Here is a 15,769-nt window from a genome sequence, read left to right as displayed (position 1 = left end):
ATGAGAGTGCAGCAGGAGAGGCTGTGTCAGGGGATGAGCCAGGTTTCAGTGATGGCGAGGAAAGAAAGTATGTTAGTAATAGATCATGGATGTAGGAAAGCTTGTTGCAGACAGAGTAAGTGTTCCATAGAGTTCCTGTTAGTGGGATTGGGGAAGCGGGGGCTGGGCGAGTGGGTATAAGGTTAGAGAGGTTACGGAAATCTGTGATAGAGCGTGGATGGGAGGTAGAACTGACTGTGGGAATGTGGTGAGGAGGACCATGATTTGGAGCAATATCACCGGCAGTGAGGAGGGGCAGAGAGTGTTAGCAGGAGAGGGCATGAGGGGGCTGTCTGTGTTTGGAGACAGAGAATTGTATGTTGAGGAACAGTTCTGAGGAGGAGGTGAGCTGGATGGATGGGGAGAATTGAAGAACAGATGAACAGTTCCTTACTAGCTGTAGGGATTAGGGGGGTTAGTAGAAAGTGAAGGATTATAGGGGTGAGACTGAATACAAATAGAAACATTGTTTTCAGTGTATATTCAGTAAATGTGGGAAAAAAAGATTTATATTTGCTCTAAGAATCCCGAGAGTACGAACATGGAGAATATTACAGCCAGGTGTAGGAATAAATATATAAAATCTCGAAAAAGAAACAAAATAATAATTGTGCAAAGCTAAATGGAAAATAAGTACGTATATACTCGAGTATAAGCCGACCCCTCTAATTTTGCCACAAAAAAACTGGGAAACTTAATGACTCGAGTATAAGCCTATTGTGGAAAATGCAGCAGCTACTGATAAATTTCAAAAATAAAAATAGTTACCAATAAAAGTAAAATTAATTGAGACATCAGTCGTGTAAGTGTTTTTGAATATCCATATTGAATCAAAAGCCCAATATAATGCTCCATACAGTTCATGGTGGCCCCATAAGATGCTCCATACAAAATACGCCCCATATAATGCTCCAATCAGTTTATGATGGGCTCCATAAGATGCTCCATATTAAAATATGCCCCATATAATGCTGCACAAATGTTGATTATGACCCCATAAGATGCTCCACAGACATTTGCCCCATACAATGCTGCACAAATGCTGATTATGGCCCCATAAGATGCTCCATAGACACATTTGCCCCGTATAATGCTCCACAGATGCAGATTATGGCCCCATAAGATGCTCCATAGACACATTTGCCCCGTATAATGCTCCACAAATGCGGATTGTGGCCCCATAAGATGCTCCATACAGATATTTGCCCCGTATAATGCTGCACATGGCCCCATAAGATGCTCCATACAGATATTTGCCCCATATAATGCTGCACATGGCCCCATAAGATGCTCCATACAGATATTTGCCCCATATGCTGTTGCTGCGATTAGAAAAATGAAAAATCACATACTCCCCTCTCAGGCCCCCGGCACTTACTATATTCACCTGCTCCCCGTTCCAGCGTCTTCCCCGTCCTCTGCACTGACTGTTCAGGCAGAGGGCGGCACGCACTAATTGCGTCATCGTGCCCTCTGACTTGAGTGTCACTGCAGAGGATGGGGAAGACGCAGCAGCGCTGACGGTGGCACGGGGAGCAGGTGAATATCGCGCACTGCCCCCTGTCATACTCACCTGCTCCTGGCGCTGTCCCTTCACGTCTGTTCCCCGGAGCCGGCAGCTTCTCCCTGTATTGAGTGGTCACATGGTACCGCTCATTACAGTAATGAATATGTGGCTCCACCCCTATGGAGTAGGGACCATATTTATTGCTGGTCATGAGCGGTACCATGTGACCGCTCACTACAGGAAGAAACTGCCAGGAAACCAGGGACGTGCAGGGACACCATGCCAGGAGCAGGTGAGTATGATTAGACAGCTGCCGCTCCCCCTCCCCTGCCGACCCCTGGGTATGACTCTAGTATAAGCCGAGAGGGGCAATTTCAGCCTAAAAAAATGGGCTGAAATTCTCGGCTTATACTCGAGTATATACGGTATTAGATTACCTCTGCATGTAAAGATAACAACATGGGGATGATGGTCCCAAATAAAGAAGGTCCTTGTGGTGTGCAGGTACTGTTGCTTGTGCGCAATTCAATATTCAATAAGATGTGGCATCTTCACCAAAAAGGTACAAGAACAAGGAAAAGTAAAAAATTCCTAAAAAGTTGGGGCGCCGTCCCAGATTCGATTCTGTGCCGATACTGCCTGTGCAGGGCACGTTGTTATCGTCTCATGCAGAGGTAATCTAATACTTATTTTCCATTTAGCTTTGCACAATTATTATTGTTTCTTTTTCAAGATTTTATTTATTTATTCCTACACCTGGCTGTAATATTCTCCATGTTCGTACTCTCCGGTTTCTTAGCGCAAATATAAATCCTTTTTTCATACATTGTCTTAAACTGGACAAAAAGGGTGGTATTGTCCTATCATTTGCTTAAAAGATCCGAGATTGTGTGCCTTGGCTGTTTGTATATATTTTATATTCAGTAAATGCACTCCATACTTGGACGGGGCTCCTTTGGCATCAATTACTACATCCAGGCGGGATGGAAGCAATCAGCCTGTGGCACTGCTGAGGTGTTATGGAAGCCCAGGTTGCTTTGATAGCTGCCTTCAGCTCTTCTGCATTGTTGGGTCTAGTGTCTCTCATTTTCCTCTTAACAATACACCATAGATTCTCTATGGGATTAAGGTCAGGCGAGTTTGCTGGCCAATCAAGTCCAGTGATACTGTTGTTTTTAAGCAATGTATTGGTACTTTTGGCAGTGTGGACAGGTGCCAAGTCCTGCTGGTTAATGAAATTTCCATCTCCAAAAAGCTTTTTGGCAGAGGGAAGCATGAAGTGCTCTAAAATTTCCTGGTAGACGGCTGCACTGACTTTGGTCTTGATAAAACACAGTGGACCTACACCAGCAGATGACATGTCTCCCCAAACCATCACTGATTGTGAAGACTTCACACAAGACCTCAAGTAGCTTGGATTGTCTGTCTCTCCACTCTTCCTCCAGACTCTGGGACCTTGATTTCCGAGGTCTAGTGTGAAGTATCCACAATCAATGATGGTTTCAGTCCCAACAAACGTATGATTCCGACAGCCAATAAGATGCCTAAGCAGTGGCCAACATAGCCAGTGATTGGGAGCATGGAAGAGATGTCGTGGTCAGCAATTCAACTTGTGTTCTGTATACAAGACTACATATTGTTTCTCCTGTTATTCTTCCCCTTGTTGTCATTCTTTATGATGTTACATTGGCTCATTTTCTTCCTATTCATTTCCCTACAGTTTCAGATCTTCTCAGTGGACATCTTGTATCTTAAGAGAATTTTTCTGAATTAATCATCAAGGATGGATATGGACAGGGACCAGATGGCCGAGAGAATATTACACCTCACCCTAGAGATCCTCTTCCGGCTTACTGGAGAGGTGAGAGATTGTGATGACGTCACATTACATCATTCCTATCTATGGAAATAACAGATGGACAGAACTGGAGAGGTGAGGACTCTGGAAATGTCTGTAGTGAGATTTATTCATGTGTCTCTCCATAACCAGGATTACACAGTAGTGAGGAAGACCTCTAGTGAGCCCTGTCAGGACCCTGTGTCTGAGGGATGGGGAAGACCCCTGAGCCCAATCACAGGGCCTCCACCTCACCTGATGTATGAGGACATCAATGACCAGAAGATCCTAGAACTCAACTACAAGATGATTGAGCTGCTAACTGGAGAGGTGACACTGCTGGGAATGCTGGGACATTATACAGTAATGCTATGAAGGGATCTGGGGATGACGGTATCATTGTATGTGTCAGGTTGCTATAAGATGTCAGGATGTCTCCATCTATTTCTCCATGGAGGAGTGGGAGTATTTAGAAGGACACAAAGATATCTACAAGGACGTCATGATGGAGGTTCCCCAGCCCCTCACATCACCAGGTAATAGACAGGACTAAATACACACAGCCTATAATTATCTGTATGTAAAGAATGAATTCAGTCCCTGTATGTGTTTCCTCCAGATCTATCCAGTAAGAGGACAACACCAGAGAGATGTCCTCACCCTCTTCTTCCAGAGGACTGTAAACAAGAAGATCCCAATGTTCCTCACGATCATCAGGTAGATGGAGAGGGGTCATGAGATCTCCCCTATGATGTGTAGATGGTGGTGAAGGTCTTGTGCTCAGTCTTGTTTTATCCACCAGTATTCTATGTTTTATACTTGTGTAATGAGAACGGTGGAGATGGCAGGATTAGAGCTGATCATAGATGTGACTTCTCCATCTGTCTGTGACTTTTACAATATTTGTTTCAGGGTGAAGATCTGATCCATGTTAATACTACAGAGACCTATGTGAGGGGTGATGAGTGGTGTAAAGAGGAGATTCCTACATGTGGCTACCCAGGTGAGTAGTGACCACTAAATGCAGAGAAGTCACAGATTCTTCTCAGTCACCGGCTGTGGCTGCTTTATCAGTGGAGTAATTCGGCCATATCACAATCCTGTGATCACCATTTTGCCTCTAGAGTAGAACCTTCTCTTCCATCCGAAAATGTACAAATGATTTTGTGAAAGCCCTTTTCTATTGAACTTACAACCTGGAGGTTACCCCTACCCCCTGGGATTAGAAGATTCTGATTTTTACGTGTCCAAATCTGTAAAATACAAAGCCAAATAACAGTGTGCATAGAACATGCTGACAAGTTAGACAATCACTTGAAAAAAAATATTATAGATATATAGATATATTATATAGAATCTCGATTATGTATGAGCGAATGTGCTCTATGATACTCGGATATCACTTGATTATCTGGGTGCTCGGATGTGCTCGTTACTCGGCAAACATTAGCCGGTGCTCGATTTCGAATCCCCGCTCCGCTTGTGTGGTGACTGCTACACAGCCAAAAAGCATGCGGGGATTGCCTGCAGGTCACTGTAATGCTGTAGCCATCTTGGTAGTGGCATTACTCTCATTCCTGGCTGTGTGACATCATCAAGGGGTTGTTAAAATAGTAGGCGGCATTAGTTTCGGCACAGTGACACCATTGCAGAGCTCTGTGACAGTTGTTATTGGAGGGAGAGTGTGCTTGTCCAGGCGTGTGTGCAGTACAACGTCTGAGTCCTGTAGTGTAGATACTGGTGCTGAAGCTGAACCATCATACTAACAGCCCTTCTAAGGGTTAATCTTGTGCTTTGAAGTTTGTATCAGATACAATCTGCATTTAGCCTCGGGAGGAAGAGAGAGTTGCAGGAGCAGAGAGAGTGGCTGAATACAGTCTGTAGGCAGTGATTAGGGCAGGGGTGGGGAACCTCGTGCGGCCCGCAGGCAGGTCCCCGGAGTCCACAAGGCTCAGGCGGCAGCCGTATTCTGCCAGCTGCCGGCCCTTTAACCCCCAAGTGCACAGTATGCAGCGTTCATTATAGAACGCTGCCTGCACATGAATGATGTCATCAGGGTGGGCGGGGTTAGTGCCCAATGCACTCCTGTCCTCCCGTTCCGGAAGAGGAGCTGCTGCCAGAGAATCCAGAGTGCTATGTGCACCCTTTGTGATCTCTGTGCCCCCCCCAACTATATGGCCCCTTGTGATCTGTGTCTTCAGCTATGTGCCCCCATGTGATCTCTGTGGCCCCAGTTTTGTGCCCCCCTGTGATCTCTGTGCCCCAAAGCTATATATATATTCCCGTGTGATCCATGTGCCCCCACAGCTATGTGCCCCCTGTGATTTCCATGACCCCCCATCTATGTGCCCTCTATGATCTGTGCCCCCCTTCCTGTGATTTTTGTGCCCCCATGTGTTCTGTGCCCCCTCTGATCTCTGTCCCATCCAGCTATGTGCCCCTCCGTGATCTCTTTGCCTCCCTGTGATCTTCATGCCACCCCCCAGTGATCTGTGTCCCCTTGGTGATCTATGTGCCTGCCAGGCGATGCCTGTCTCTTCCAGTGCTATATATCCCCCTTCCCCCAGTGCTGTATATAGCCCCCAGGGCTGTATGTGCCCTCAAGTGATATGTATATTCCACAGTGCTGCATTTACCCCAGATGTGCTGTATATCCCCCCACATGTGATGTATATAGCCCCCAGTGATGTATGTCAGTGATGTATATTCCCCCCCCCCAATTATATATATACCCCCAGTGCTGTCTGTGCTTCCTAGAATGTATATAGCACCTTAGTGTTGTCTATTCCCCCAGCCTCCCCAGTACCACAAGTACATGGTGCCTGATTTGGATGAGCTGGCAGCGCGGATCATAACCCACAAATCCTCCTATTCAGCGATGTGATGTATATGATTTACAAAACTTATGACAGAAAGTTGACTGCTCTCCTGGCCGACACAAACCTGGAAAAGCAGCTGTGAGAAGCAACATGATCAGTATCACCTAACAGCACAGCTGCACCAAAGAGAAGCAGCTCCAGCCGTCACACGAAGGGTGACTTACCATAATTAATTGTTTGACTAAATATGCCGGGGTAGCTTTCAAGGTGATCATTTTTATGTGGCCCCCAAATGATGGTAGAAATTTCCAAATGACCCCTGTCTGGAAAAAGGTTCCCCACCCCTGGATTAGGGCTTTGCAGTCAGTTGCTCATTATATATCTGTGGTAGTTCGTGTGTGTGTGTGTGTGTGTGTGTGTGTGTGTGTGTGTGTGTGTGTGTGTGTGTGTGTGTGTGTGTGTGTGTGTGTGAAAAAAATGTATATATTGAGATTCATAGTGTATTACGTGCTTTGTGGCCAAGAAAGTGTTGACATTTTTTTCTGTATTCCCTTACTCAATCATGGAGAATTCCGTACTCTTGAGTACACTGCTGTGCCATATAACACTCAAAAAAAGGGTTAAAAAAAATTGCTGGATTAAATTACTTAGCCATAGCGTATGTTTTACATACTCTAGATTACATTTATGTAATATATAACACTCCTAAAAAGCATTAAAAAATGTTTCTGGATTCAATTAGTCATCCATACAGAGAAATGTCCTTGGTGGGCAGCAAAGATGGTGGAATCACGTGAGACTCCCAAGGGAGTGACCGGAGGAATGTCTGAGCCAGAGAAAGCTTGCACAACAGCAGGGGTGGCAGCAGCAGAATGCTTTCCTGGAACCACCAAGGACTAACCCAGGCTGCAGCCTTCAATACTGGGACTGCGGTTGGGAGAGTGAGGATCCAGGAGGTGGTGCATGGACTGCGGGACCTAGGGTGGTCAGAAGAGACAAGGAGGTGAGCCAGGACCAGGGCTGGAGAAATGCTATTGGGCCCACTAGCCACAAGGTACTGACAATTGGCATCTTAGGTGAGGTTGCTGCATACAATTGGCATCGGAGATGGGAGCCCATAGAGTTTAGGTTCCTTCATCACATCTCATTCAACCAGTGGGGAGTAGAAGTGGAATACTTACTTTGAAGGCTGCAACAGCTGACTGCTGGAACCAGTTGTCACATTCCTCAAAATGGAGGTGCAACATCGCTATTGTGCAGTGGGTATGATCTGAGAAGGAAGGGAGCAGGATCAACCCTTCTTGAAAAATAAACTGGCCTGGGAGAAGCTCCTCGATGCCGCTTGAGACCACTACTGAGAGATCGTACTATCCTTTGGGGTTCTCCACCTTTTATGCGGGAGCAGCCGATGGTGCAGGTGACAGAGTTCTGTTGCCCATTTCTATATGTCGGGAGCTCCGGTACAGCCCGTAGCCAGGTCACTTACAGCCCATGTACCTGGGAATCGAGCTCCAGGAAACAGGGGAAGCAGTCCCTCAAGCCTACCGAGGAAGAAGAAGAAGCTATGGATTACCTTCCTTTATAAAAGGGGTGGGTAACCTCAGGTGCCTGGGCCATTTACTGCCCTCGATGACCTGTTATCAGGCCCCCGAGCAGATTCTCGGGGACCTCTTTCTTGGGCAGAAATGTCTATTTTGATTACAACCAGCTCATGAATTTCTTTTTGCTCTGTTGGCACACACATGCAGTGTTCGCTACTGAACACTGAAGGGCAGGCAATGAAAGATTACGTCCTGAAACCAGTGCCAGAGTCAGGATGTACTTTGTGGGCGGAGTTTGTACAACCCTGGAAGGATTGTATAAATATCTAAATGGCCCTTGGCAGAAAAACGATCCCCCACTCTTGCTTTACAATGCTTTCTGCAAAGCTTTTATAAGTGTAGAAGTACATCAACTAAACTTTCAAAATATTTACTTTAAATAAAAATATTTCTGGATTCAATTAGTCATCCATACAGTTTAACGTGCTTTGTGTAATATTACGGTGTTTTAAAAGAAAAAAAAAATCTTGGACTGGTACAATTCCCCAAATATGTTTTCTCGAAAAATTATAACTTTTTTTTATCATACATACTGTAACCTGCTTTGGGTGAAATTTTGTTTGTTTGAAATAAAAAAAAAAGAAAAATTGGCCTGCTACAGGTCTACAATGTTGGTTGTTCCAAAACTGGCTATTGTCATATATACTGTAGAACTTGGTTTGTGTGAAATTCCCATAGTTAGAAATAAATTAAAGAAATGGCCTGCTACAGGGTGTACACATTTGGTCCTTCGCTACTCTGTCCCCAGTCACCGCTATTTGTCCTGGAGTGGCATCCCCGTCTTATACCAGCACGTGTCCACTATTATCACCCGTGCCCTTTCCAACATGGTTACTGTGATTTTCCACTTAACGTCCAACACGACAATCGCTTGTGTTCATGGATGCTACATTTCCCTGACGGCACAATAAGTGAATATTGTGGTGGCTGTGCCTGAGTCCCACCCTGGCATGGCATATGTGCTACCGACACGGAGAATTGCTGGCCCTACTTCTATCAGGGTTTCCTCCACTTCCTACTTCAGTTCCTGCAGCCCCTACTTCTCATATATCATTTTTGATTTGCTATCTCAGAGCATGTTGTCCACATCAGCTGGAAGCTCTGCAGCACTGCCTTAGCAAAGCGGAAACAGATTCCGCTGAAGCTAATTTGTCAAGGAGACAAACCGCACACCGCTGCAGAGTTATTGAAAGGAATAACAGACCAGACAGATCTGTAGCTCTCTCCGCAGACCCTACAACCAGCTATGGTGGTGTGTGATAATGGGTGTAACCTGGTGGAGTTTTTGAAGGTTGGCAAGCTCACACATGTACCATACTTGTGTAAGGTTACTGATTGAGGTAGTTGTGGGCAAGCTGCTGCTTCTGCACACTCTGGCACCCTACAGACAAAACCTGTCCCAGTCCCAGAGTGCTGGTGTGTGTGGAGTGCACCACATTTACTTGTGCCCCATATGCCTCCACTGACTCCATGCTCCCATCTTCCAGAACCTTCAAAGCAAACAATCCGAGGGACATTGAATTTGTTAAAACAGTCAAAATTTTACTTGGCAGCTTTCGGTCATTACAATAAGGCATATAGGATAGGGCCCAATGGGTTAAGGACTTTCCCACAGGTACTGGACTTAACTATAACCCTAGTTCTCGGAATTGGCAGAGCATCTCTCTTGCTAACTGCGTTAGCCCTAGGAATTCTTCTCCATCACAAGCAATGCACCCGAATTCCATCACCTCCTGCCTCTGAGAGATTAGGTCCTACTTTCCCTATATCTCCGTAAGCTTAGAGTACCTAAAGGCCCTGATGTCCATCTCGAGGTTCCCAAGCCTACAGATGGATTTGCATGGAAGGGTTTTTGACAATGCACTGCCTTGAGTAACATACTCACACTTTCCCTAGCAGCCTATTGCCTGTGACTGCTGCAGTCACCTCACCACACTTTCTCTAACTGAATGTGACACTGAAATTGGCCCTAACCCTCAGTTGCTGAAAACTTACACAGTTGCCAGAGCTTCTGGTCAAAGTACGCCGCATGGGCGCCCATTTCCACAAGTTGGCTACAGCTACCTTCGCTCTGTCAGTGTGGCAGCAGGTGTGCATGCAGGTGCCAGCTAACCGACTGGTGTGCGACATAACCATGCATTGGAATGCCACACTGCACATGCTGGCAAGGCTTTGTGAGCGGCAGAGACCAGTTGTGAAATACCAGCTCCATCATGCTTGTCGGTATTCTGGTCAGACTCCGCACATAACAGCTGAAGAGTGAGCATGGATGTATGACATGTTTGCGGTTCTCCAAGACTTTGAGAACTCCCCAAAGATCATGAGCAGTGATGATGCCATCATCAGCACAATGATCCCGCTTCTGTGCCTACTTCAACAATTGCTGCTGACAAACATGAAGCTTTGCATGCAGACCAGGTGGAGATGGAGGAAGACATGAGACATGGAGATTCTACCCAGCCTCATTTAATCTGCTCAGTGCCAATTGGCTAACAATGAGGATGAAGAGGAATAGGAGCACAACAGAGTCTAGTACACACACAATTTTCTTATGTGGTTGGGCTGGGGAAGAGATTGGAGGAGATGGGGAGTAGTCATCATGGTGGAGACAGGAAAGTGTTGGCTGTAGGGAACTTGGAACATATGTCAGACTTTATGTACTGCTGCTGTTCCTGTGACCCTCATGTTATATTCATTTTGGCCAGAAAAGAGTGCTGGTTGTACACCCTGCTAGACCCATGCTTCAAGGAGAACTTTGCATCCCTCCCTCCTGAGATGGAGAGGTGTACTAACATGGTGCTATGCCAGAAGGAACAGATGTTGACAAAAATTCCCATCACACAACACTAGCAGCAGGGGGCAGCTTACCCATCCAAGGAGGCAAGGCGACAGAGAAACACACCATGTAGAGCAGATGCGGGGGTACACTGTCAAAGGCCTGGCCCAATATCATGACGCCCTTCCAGCATCCAGGCCCTGATGACTGGTCCATAATTCCTCTGTGATGTTCAGATATAGGGTTTCAAAGCTGGAGACCTGGCATGATTTGTCTCTCTATGCCTTGGAGGTGTTGTGCTGTCCTGCGCTAGCATCTTGTCTGAGCGAGGTTTTTAGTGCCACTGGGGATCTTAATAGACTGCCACTTTCACCTGTCAACAGAAACTGCTGACATTCTCACTCTGATAGAAATGAACAAAGCCAGGATTAGACCCGGCTTTTTTCACACCACCAGATGACAGCAGTACTACAACTATACTTTCTTCACAATATTTGAATAAGGTAGTACAGTTGGTGCCTTGAAGTGTGTATGATTAACCCCGCTTGTAATTTTTGGCTTTTGGCGTATAGCTTTATGGGTTTACAAGTATCACTGCATGACAATTTGAACAGAATGTGTAGGAGGACCTCCCTTATGTCTAATACAGGGTGTATCTGAGTCCCTAATTTTTGACACTTCTTGCTTTCTTCATAAATTACACTGAAACTTCCAATTTTTTAATTCAAAAAATCTATTTCGGTTTACTTTAATTTATAACTTTTTAATAAATACTTTTTATATGCAAGTCATTATACAGTAAAAGTAAAGTACTTTTTTCCCTGTAAACTCTTAATTTCTCTATTCTTGAATGACTTGTGTGAGTCCCTGCGACCGCATGTTTCACGACTGTTAGACAGCCACAAAACGTGCGGGAATTACCAAGCCACATACTGTAATTACTCCAGAGAAGTTTCACCATTAGTTACTCATGTTTTACTGATGAAGACTGTTGAGTTTGATCATTTCAGTAGATGTTATTTTCTATACTTGGTTATTGATTACAGTAATTAGTTCCCGAAATACTTTGAGTTAACCACTAACCACAGCCAGTTTTATCTTCCTATTCAGGGCTCATATTTCAAATGTGACATGTGTCACTTTATGTGGTGATATCTTTGGAATTCATCAAAAAGTGTAATAGGAAACAGATGGACCTTACAAATTATTTTACAACTTCTCTTGAATCCAACAATACCTATATACGGTTGTACACCACTGTCTGGGCACATGGTGGAGTTAAGACGAGAAGGAGCGCCATTTAGCTATTTGATTGTAAATTTTGCTGGAATAGTTTGGAGACACAATATATTGGGGGCGCTGTTCATGGCCACCTTGCAGCTCAAAAGATGGCTACTATGAACAGGCTTGGCGCTATCTACTCAGCTTTCCATATCCCAGGGATTGCCTTGCTCATCATCCTTTAACCCCTTAATGACCAGAGGTATTTTTGGTTTTGCATTTACATTTTTTTGCTCCCCTTCTTCCCAGAGCCATAACGTTCTTATTTTTTGGTCAAAATGGCTATGTGAGGGCTTGTTTTTTTGCAGGACAAGTTGTGCTTTTGAATGACACCATTGGTTTTACCATGTATCGTACGCGAAAATGGGGAAAAAAATCCAAGTGCGGTGGAATTGCAAAAAAAAAAGTACAATCCCACATGTCAGGAAATGGGAATAAGTTCTGATTACTTCAATTACACATACAGAGCTCTCAGCTGCAGTTTTCTCTGCATTCCAGCACAAGGCTGGAATTCTAAGCCACCTTCCTTCCCCCCCCCACCCCCGCTATATAGATGTGAGACCAGCATGCCAGCAACATTCACAGAGGAATTTTTATGGCTTTGCGCTGCGAAAACCAATCCTCTCCCTAAACCCCTCATCCCCACCTCCAGACGGATACCAGCTATAACTGGTACAGCAACCTTCAAACCGTATGGGACTCTTTTTTGTTCTTAAAAAGTTATGTATAATGTCACCGATAAGGGATAGAGATATAAGGGTTAGATATTCTGAATGTCCACCGAAAGATCTATAACTCACTGAAATTGCTAGGATCTAAATGCAACAAACGGATTTCTCCGTAAGCGGGTCGTATATCTACGCCGTGTTTATACTTAAAAGAACCCACGTGACGTGGTGAGCATCATGAGCATTGTGTCGTTCATCTGCAAGGTTCATACAGCGAATTATGTATAGAAATGGCTTGTCATAACTCTAAGAAAGGGGGGTATTTAGCCTCTGAGTGAGGTCACCACAGTGGGAGTGCCTTGGTTTTAGGCACGGAGATAAGTGAGTGAGACATCAGTCTAGTATTTTTCCCTACTGAGTGGGAGTAGTTATATCTCCCTCACTGCAGCGTGCTCATTAGCCAGTACAAAGTAAGGCAGCCTTTCTAGTGACTAATTATCCTAAGTGCAGTACCCTGTCTAACCTGAGGGTAAGGGAGGCGCCAGAGAGCTGCAAGTTCCAAAACCGGAACTGGGAAGTGGGATATAGATAAATCCCCTTCAGAAAAGAACTGCGCAACCAAACAACCCCTGTTCATGACATATTAGTTTGAGCGGTGGGGATGATAAAGGTATCCTCCCTGGGATCTGTGACACCACACTTGTTTTTTGTTTTTGCTTTTTCATTAGGTTCACTAAATTCTAAAACTGACTTGCCATTATGATTCTCCGGGTCATTACGTGCTCATAGACACCAAGCATGTCTACTGTAGGTGGTGAAAAAAAATTCCAAACTTTGTTTAAAAATTAAAAAATTGCACCCTTTTGCGATATTTGTAGTGTCTCCATTTTTCTGGATCTCGGGTTGGGTGATGGTTTAATTTTTATGAGCGCCGAGCTAACGTTTTTAATTACCGTATATACTCGAGTATAAGCCGACCCGAGTATAAGCCGACCCCTCCGTAATTTTGCCACAAAAAACTGGGAAAACTTATTGACTCGAGTATAAGCCTAGGGTGGGAAAAGCAGCAGCTACCGGTGAATTTCAAAAATAAAAATAGATGCTCCATAAAGTTCATTATTGCCCCATAGATGCTCCATAGAAAGCTGTGCCATATATAGTGCTCTGCACCGTTCATTATGGCCCCATAGATGCTCCACATAAAGCTGTGCCACATATAATGCTCTGCACCGTTCATTGTGGCCCCATAGATGCTCCATAGAAAGCTATGCCATAAATAATGCTCTGCACAGTTCATTATGGCCCCATAGATGCTCCATAGAAAGCTATGCCATAAATAATGCTCTGCACCGTTGATTATGGCCCCATAGATGCTCCACATAAAGCTGTGCCCCATATATAATGCTCTGCACCGTTCATTATGGCCCCATAGATGCTCCATATAAAGTTGTGCCACATAGAATGCTCTGCACCGTTCATTATGGCCCCATAGATGCTCCACATAAAGCTGTGCCATATATAATGTTCTGCACCGTTCATTATGGCCCCATAGATGCTCCATATAAAACTGTGCCATATAGAATGCTCTGCACCGTTCATTATGGCCCCATAGATGCTCCATATATAATGCTGCTGCAATAAAAAAATCACATACTCACCTCTCTTCGCTCAGGACGCCGGCGTTTTCAATATTTACCTGCTCCTCGTGCGGCTCCGTCTCCAGCACTGACGCTCAGCAGAGGGCGCGCACTGACTACGTCACCGCGCCCTCTAACCTGAGCGTCACTGCCAGAGGACGCTGCAGACGGAGCCGCACCGGAGCGAGGAGCAGGTAAATATAGCGCAGCGCTCCCCGTATACTTACCTGCTCCTGGCGCGGTCCCTGATTCTCCCGGCGCTGCAGCTTCTTCCTGTAATTGAGCGGTCACAGTTACCGCTCATTTACAGCAATGAATATGCGGCTCCATCCCTATGGGAGGTGGAGCCGCATATTCATTGCTGTAATGAGCGGTGCCATGTGACCACTCAGTACAGGAAGAAGCTGCAGCGCCGGGAGAAGCAGGGACCGCGCCGGGAGCAGGTGAGTATAATTACACAGCCCCCGCTCCCCCTCCCCTGCCGACCCCCGGGTATGACTCAAGTATAAGCCGAGAGGGGGACTTTCAGCCCAAAAAGTGGGCTGAAAATCTCGGCTTATACTCGAGTATATACGGTATATCATTTTGGTGCAGATACGATCTTTTGATCTCCCGTTATTGCATTTTAATGCAATGTCGCAGCCACCAAAAAAATATATAATTCTAGTGTTTTGACTTTTTTTTCTCGCTACGCCTTTTAACAATGAGGTTAATCCTTTTTTCGGACGATTCTGAACGCGGCGATATCAAATATGTGTATGCTTGATTTTTTTTTTTTTTATTGTTTTATTTTGAATGGGGCGACAGGTAGGTAATTTGAACTCTTGTATTTTATTTTTTTATAATAAAAACATTTATTTTTTATTACTTTTGACATGCTTCAATAGTCTTCATGGGAGACTAAGAGCTGCCATAACTCGATAAGCTCTGCTACATACAGGCGATCATCAGGTCACCTGTATGTAGCAGAATTACTCACTTGCTATGAGCACCTACCACTGGGTGGCGCTCATAGCAATCCAGCAGTGACAACCATAGAGGTCTCCAGGAGACTTCTGGTTGTAATGCCAACTAATCGGTGACCCGCGATCACATGATGGGATCACCAGTGGGTGGGATTTCCAGCCATGATTACTGGAAGAGCATGTTAAATGCTGCTGTCAGCGTTCCATGCGCAGCTGTTCTGGGCACATGTCAGCTGTTCAAAACAGCTGACATATGTCAAGAATGATGTGGGCTCACCGCCGGTGCTCAAATCCAAAGGGAGGGTGTCCGACATCGGCGTACTATTATGCCCGATGTCAGAAAGAGGTTAAAGGATATACACAGATTTGGACTTACACAGAGACCCCTAGGCTTGTGCCACGTTGTTACCTGCTGTTCTGTTGCATGAGATGGGAAGAAGAATATTCAGGTTGCCGGGTCAGAACCAGGAAGGCAGAGAAAATATAAAATCAGAAGATGCAAGAGTAGTCAGTAAATGGGTCAGGGTCACAACAGGTAATTAATACAGAAGTCGGGAGCTGATTACAGAGGTCTGAACCAGAGGAGAAGAAGCCTGTATCTGGCACCTTCTGGTAGAGCTGATATTGCTGGATTGGTTT

At 45.2% G+C, this 15,769-nt stretch overlaps 1 protein-coding gene across 2 annotated transcripts in view; it reads left to right on the top strand.

Annotated features, from left to right (window-relative positions):
- Positions 1 to 15,769, top strand: part of LOC138666925 (oocyte zinc finger protein XlCOF6-like) — a 61,871-nt gene that overhangs the window by 21,658 nt on the left and 24,444 nt on the right. For both annotated transcript variants that reach the window (XM_069755114.1, XM_069755115.1), the window contains exons 2-6: positions 3,267 to 3,407; positions 3,537 to 3,713; positions 3,796 to 3,919; positions 4,003 to 4,100; positions 4,296 to 4,386. In XM_069755114.1, the coding sequence (XP_069611215.1) occupies positions 3,330 to 3,407; positions 3,537 to 3,713; positions 3,796 to 3,919; positions 4,003 to 4,100; positions 4,296 to 4,386 (568 nt within the window). In that variant the 5' untranslated portion in view covers positions 3,267 to 3,329. The remainder of the gene's footprint in view (positions 1 to 3,266; positions 3,408 to 3,536; positions 3,714 to 3,795; positions 3,920 to 4,002; positions 4,101 to 4,295; positions 4,387 to 15,769) is intronic.

This window comes from Ranitomeya imitator, chromosome 2, assembly GCF_032444005.1.
Source record: "Ranitomeya imitator isolate aRanImi1 chromosome 2, aRanImi1.pri, whole genome shotgun sequence".
Lineage (NCBI taxonomy): Eukaryota > Metazoa > Chordata > Amphibia > Anura > Dendrobatidae > Ranitomeya > Ranitomeya imitator.
Note: the sequence above shows the minus strand (reverse complement) of the source record. Positions and strands in the feature narration are given on the sequence as shown.